The sequence below is a fragment of the Sesamum indicum genome, linkage group LG4 (genome assembly GCF_000512975.1).
Source record: "Sesamum indicum cultivar Zhongzhi No. 13 linkage group LG4, S_indicum_v1.0, whole genome shotgun sequence".
In the NCBI taxonomy this organism is placed as follows: Eukaryota; Viridiplantae; Streptophyta; class Magnoliopsida; order Lamiales; family Pedaliaceae; genus Sesamum; species Sesamum indicum.
Genome location: NC_026148.1, coordinates 7,453,418 through 7,460,154, shown reverse-complemented (window position 1 = coordinate 7,460,154; position 6,737 = coordinate 7,453,418). Strand labels below are relative to the sequence as shown.

The 6,737-nt window shown below is 35.5% G+C and overlaps 1 protein-coding gene across 1 annotated transcript; it reads right to left on the bottom strand.

Annotated features, from left to right (window-relative positions):
- Window positions 5,447-6,022, bottom strand: LOC110011895 (zinc finger BED domain-containing protein RICESLEEPER 1-like). The gene has a single exon (XM_020693482.1). The coding sequence runs from the start codon at window positions 6,020-6,022 to the stop codon at window positions 5,447-5,449; it is 576 nt and encodes a 191-aa protein (XP_020549141.1).

Here is a 6,737-nt window from a genome sequence, read left to right as displayed (position 1 = left end):
TCATAATTAGACCGAAGGACCAGATTTATGAGAAATTGAAAGATAATGGACTAAAACTAATATTTCCAAAGTTAGTGGACCAAACTTGAAGCAAGTCAAAGTTAATGTACTAAAGTATTCTTTTTCCCAATATCTAAAAGTAATATAAACAAATATTTCTTCAATAAACCTAGACTATGATACCATATGCAAAAATGTGCGTAAGGATGCACAATAATTGAAAATGAACTAGATCATTTTAAATCTAGGGAAGGATAAAATTGTCCGAAATTCCATCTGGGGACCTAATTTAAGCAATTTTATACTTGGCTTAATTGAAAATGTGCCAACTTAAAGACTAAAAATTAATCGCATGGAAACTTAAAGGACCAAAATAATCTTTTTCCCGTTAAAGAAGTGTTCTTGATGCAAGTCACTGGAGAGTTGATTATGGAGGCTATGGCAATACTAGCTTCCAATTATATGTAAATTGCGACTAGTCTCAATTTGAATGTACATTTAAACTTAATGGTGATGTGGTGGCTTGGAATGGTTTCAAGCGGGATGTCGCAATGGTTTTCACCATGAAACTCAAATCTATAGTCTCTTTAATAGTTGCTCAGGAAGTGTTTTGGATGAAAAACCACATCCAATAGTTGTATGTGGAGCCTAGCATGGCCAACACAGTAGTTAGTTGGAGGATAACTACTAGGCAATGGTATAAGCAAAAAGGTTGAGATCTCATCACATATCCAAGGAATACTCTTAGATGCCACCATCAGTTTGGAATAATGGTAGGAAGAGGTGACGTGCGGTTGTACCACGTCTTTTTGGTAGAAATATGGTAGACCCATGAGACCGAGCTGGTATCGCAGATTGCTCACTCAGATAGGTTTGAGAGATATAGGCGATTGGCTTTAGACCAAGTAGGAGATCGTTAGAATAGGTGACCAGAAGCCAATTGGATTGGCGGTTTTGGGAACCATTTAACAATCTTTATGAATGTGATATTATTTTGATGAATGTAGTAAGCATTCATCACTTGCACTATGTGTTTGTTTGTGCTTACTATTTACGTTGAATGGTATTTTAACGTCACAATAAATGCTCACGGACTAAATGAATAACCTATGTAGTTGGGCTGCACATTGGATGGCAGCTATGAGACCAACTTCTGAAGGTTGGTCTGAAATATTTCAAGTCGAGGACCTTGAGAATGGGCATCGAGTGTTCTATAGGAACTGTTACTAAGTATTGCATTCATTGGTTTGAGTGTCGTATTTCACCGGCGATAGATATAGGATGTCTATGCAATTTTAGTGGATTAGTTGACAATGCTGTTAACTGGTTGAACTGACTCGTGGGAATCGTTAATGGAAAACTTAGAGGCTTGGTTGATATGTCCTGAATTTCCGACTTCGACAATACAGGATTAGTCCTTGGACTCGACGAATCATGGTTGTTACATACATATGATGGATATATCTTGGATCTGGCGAGAGATGATTGTGTCTTTGATGAGGTCGTTGTAAGCCTTGTCCAGTGTAATCGAAGAATATAGTGAGGACGATGGATTTTACGATAGAATCCTTCCCTTACCAGTATATGATGGATATATCTCCTATGTGCTCTGAGATAGTTTAGACTCTCTAAGTCTATGGCCATAGTGATTGGTTGAATAGGAAATGGTTTCCTTTGTCGATCAATAGAGTAAGCACATCTCAAATATTCACAATAGCTGCCTGGTCCAAGATAGGAACCGACGCCCAGTTTCATGTCCAGACTAACGCAGGGAGATGGTCGATGGAAGGACCAGACCTGTATGAAACTCGAGAGCCTAAATGTTCAAGCTAATATTCACCTAGTTTCTAGTGCCATGGACCGTTGCTAGACAGCAATCCATGATGACGGGCATTTTTTATTAATGATTAATTGAAAATAATTAATTAAATTAGATTTAATTCATTTTTTGGAAAAAAAACAATTTTGGTTCATTAATTTTGTCCGCGGTTAATTTTAGTACACTAATTTTCGTTGTTATCACATTTTGACCAATAATTTACAGAAATGGGTCAATTAAATACAAATTAGGATTTATTGTCAATTTTCCAGCTAATTTAAATATTTCCACCAGAAATTGCTGACTTGGCAAGGCCATGGTGAAAAATCAGCCAGTATAGCCACGTATATTTCCACGTAGGCAATGACATGTACATCTTGTCAAATTCTTCAGAAGCAGAACTCCCAAATTCTTCAGCCCTAACTTCTCTCCCCTCTTTTACGATTCACTCTATTATTGTGTGAAATCTAAAATTTTTGCTACTAAAATGGAGATGATGAGAAACTCATCCCTCAATGGAGATTAGTTTTTCCTTTTGATTAGTTGTAATTGGCTTTGGGAGGGAAATCTAACATTTTTCCCTCAAAAAATTGCCACCTCAAGTGCCATGTAACACTATAGTGCCATATGGGACTAAAAATCCCCAAATTAAAGAGCATGTGCGGTGCACATGCTATTTTCCGGCAAAAAATCCAATTTCTATTCGCCACCGTGCTTAATTGACCCATTTCTGTAAATTATTGGTCTAAATGTGATAACAACGGATGTTAGTGTACTAAAATTAATCATGGACAAAGTTAATGGACCAATTTTTTTTTTCCTTAAGTTTTTGTGTTGACCCAATACCCAAGTCTAGTTGAGGATGAACCTAAAGAGTCACATACAAATCACTATAGAACTGGTGGAATTAATTTGGAATTAATTCTAAAAGAAATGAATTAATTTAATTGGATTAAATTAATTCAAGGAGAATATGTATAAGTAATTGGATCATTTATATAATAATCCATTTCATGGATTGCTCAAGAATTAACTAATTGGATTAATTGATTTTTGGGCTTAACACCTTTAAGTCAATTGAATTAATTTATTAGGTTTGGATTAATTAATTCATTGGATCAATTAATTAGTGTTTGGGCCTAGATTTATTTAATTGAATTAAATGAATCTTTGGACGTTTTTGGTCTAAAATTAATTTAATTAATTATTGTCTAATGGACTTTTATTGCGCTTGATTTAATTTGATTATATCAAGCTTGGTGCACACTTGAAGTCCAAGCCGATCTGAGGAACATTGGAGCAAGCTAAGAAGGACTTGAAACTCCTCACAATGATGAACATAGTGGAGCGGTTATTTCATCATGGTTAAAGGTTATATGCATGTGTGCGTATAGGTTGCTTTGGAAGTAGATTTGGTAGTTACTGAATTTTGAATTCAATTGTATATAATATACAAAACTACATACATATCGAACCTAGCCTATCACATAAGATATGGAATTTCTCCCATTTCTCTCTTAAAATGTTCTTCTTTCTTGTTCTATGTTGAATTTGATTTAAGTTAGAACATAAAATAATCCAAAAGCACTAAACAATAGTGCTTATTTGGAATATTTTTTCTTCTTATTCTTTGTTCTATTTAGCAATAGAAAAAGAACTATATCTATTCCATAGTGTGATGTTGAAAAAATAGAGGGGTTCTAATTTTGGATCCTAAAGTGAAGAAAACAGGAAAGAGAAGGGAAACAACGCATGTTTATGCTCATCTAAAGAAACAAAAGGTAAAGTTACATGTTGTGTTTTTATGCCTTTGTTTCATACCTATGCTCTTGATAGTACAAACATACCTATATTCTCAAGCTACCATCTTCACCAAATAACTCCTTTCACGGGATCGTTGTCGCTTCGTCCTTCCTTTGCTCCTTCCTGCTCGAGCTTTCCCCTGCTTAGCGACCTACTACATGATCTACTTTTTGCTCTGTTAAGGGATTTTCGATCTCTACCTCCTGCTTTCAGTATGATCTCCTTGAAGTATCCCTGTCGGATCAATCTTTCGATCTCATCCGTCAACTAATAACAATCATCCATGTCATGCCCTTTATCCCTGTGAAACTTACATTACTTCTTGGAATCCCTCTTCAAAGGCATTCCTCTAGTTTCACTAGGCCATTGCAGCAGGTCGTCCCTTTCAACCATCATCATGGCTTCTGCTCTAGAAGTAACCAATAGTGTATAACTGTGGTATTTCGGTTAGATAGACCTCTTGTGAAATTTGGAATGAAAGAAACAGAGAGACCGTCATTGAAGATTGAAAACAAATTCTTGAAGCAAAAACTGAATGTATTGCAGAGCTTATGAGTTTAGTTTCTTGGGTTGTTCTGTAAACGAACCAATGTACACATATATATAGAGCTTCAGGCTCTTAACTGATACAACTACCTCACTAATAAAAGTGCTATAGCGACATAAGCACAAATGCGACTTCTTCAATGCTGCTGAAAATAAAGTCGCAAAATAACTAATAAAATTGCTATCTGCTCATCACGTTTCTTCCTCACGGCTAGGGGTGGGCGTCGGGTCGGGTTTATCGGGTCGGGTACCCGACTCGTCGGGTAGTGTATAACACTACCCGAACCCAAGTAAGGCTAATCGGGTACCCGTTGGATTCGGGTACCCGACAGTCGGGTTTCGGGTAATTTTATGCAATTTTTTTTCATCTACCCCAAGGAAAAGCCATGTTTTTCATCTAACTGGAGGAATAGTTAATTAGGTGCACAATATCTAAAAGACTAAAACTCACCAAGCACACCAGCTGCAATCAAATAAAAACCTCAAAGTATGAACAAATTTCACAGCCACAAAGGTACTGAAACAATGAAACCAGTAAACCGGCCTAATGCTTGACACCTAAAGAAACATACTGCAGCATAAACCTCAAACAAAACACTCTCTACAAAAATCCATCAACAAGAACAAGAATCATACTCCTCTTATTGTATAACATCAAGACCACAGAAGAAAAACGAAACACAACAATCCTATGACATGAATGTTACAAAAACTGTAAATTCTATTCAAACAATATCGTTCAACATTATCCAACAGAAATAGTTCAGTCCCACAGGGATCTAAAGAAAACGTCAACACATATATCACAAACAAACCCACAAACTATTAACTATATCACAAACAAACCCACAAACTATTAACTCGCCGATCATCAATTTTACATCCCAAGATCAAAACTTTTAAACATGAACCCCCAAAGCAATCAATTCCAATACACGAGTATCAAAAGAAAACAATAAAGGGCTACCCACATCAACCATCAAGTCATTAGCAAACATCATTAGCAAACAACATGAACAAAATAATCCATCAAGTCATTACATTCTAATCATTAATTTACAATTACATGTGAAGTACTCGATCCAAAATAGTCCAAACTCCAAAGTAGTCCAGTCAAATATCAATTATGGTTGAATCAACTCCCAATTTTGTCAGCTCTACAAGAAAACAAACAAAAGAAAAAATGAATTGAGATTTATATAAATAAAAATATATAGAATTTAATATAAAACAAAACAAAAGAAAAAATAAAAAGTACCTTGCTCAAACATTTCAATTTCACTTAAATCTTCTTCTATGCTTATTGGCTTTGAATCGGATCCAAAGAACTGCCAATATATCTCGAGCCATCTTTGAGAGAATCGGAAACCTTTGAGTGTTCACTTTCCACCATTTTAATATATCAAACTTTTCCCTATACTCTTCAACATCCTCACCGAGATACTTCTCTAACTCTGATTTTACGTGATCTTTTCCTCCTGTCATGTACAACATGTATTCTTGTTGTAAAGAAAACCTGCGAGTCTCGTTCTCTTCATCATGCATAAACATTTCCTTTGATGAGGAAGAAGATGAAGAAACACGACTAGACGATGAACCCGGACTTTCTAAAGTTCCTTGAAGAGTGTGTCCATATCTTAACTTGTAATCATTGAACAACTCATGAAGACTATCCCATACTCTCTCTTTCATTGCATCACTTTGTCCAATACCACTATATAATTTATCAAAGGAAAATTCTACAAACCCCAATTTGTGACGTGGATCAAGTATCACACCATAATACAAAACCATATTCATCTTTTCAATTGATCCCCAATACTTGTCAAATTTTTCTTTCATTTTTCTTGCCATACACTTAATTCAACCCCAATTTGTGACGTGGATCAAGTATCACACCATAATACAAAACCATATTCATCTTTTCAATTGATCCCCAATACTTGTCAAATTTTTCTTTCATTTTTCTTGCCATATCACTTAATTCAATATCATCACTATTCAACCATCTTCGGAGAAGCAAATCAACTTCACATATTTCATGAAACACAATATTAGATGTGACATATGAAGAACCGAAAATGCACAATGTGAGATTGTAAAAGTGCTTCAAAAACTTCAATAGCATCTTTGCCCTATCCCAGTCGGATTCAATAGGAACCCCATCAAATGGTTTCTTTGAAAGATCAGTCTCATATACAAGATCTATATCTTCATAAGCATCAAATCTCCAATTGACAAGAGGGGCCTCTTTTTCGCCTAAACGAATTGATTGAAAAGACAATCTCGTCTGATTGGTGGAAACATCATGAGGTTTATTCTTGCAGGATTCAAAGTGGTTCTTTAGAGGCCTAGTTCCATGTACTTTTGGATCGGCTTTGATTTTCTTACTACAATACTTACATCTAGCCTTTTGTACTTTATCCTTTTCATAGTAAAATTTATGAAAATGATCCCACCAAGGTGATCTAGAAGTCACTACCCTCTTTTTTTTTTCTTAGAATCAAGTGGAAAATCGTCCTAATCCTCTGACATATTATCCATACCCTTATCAATATCAAAGTCAAGA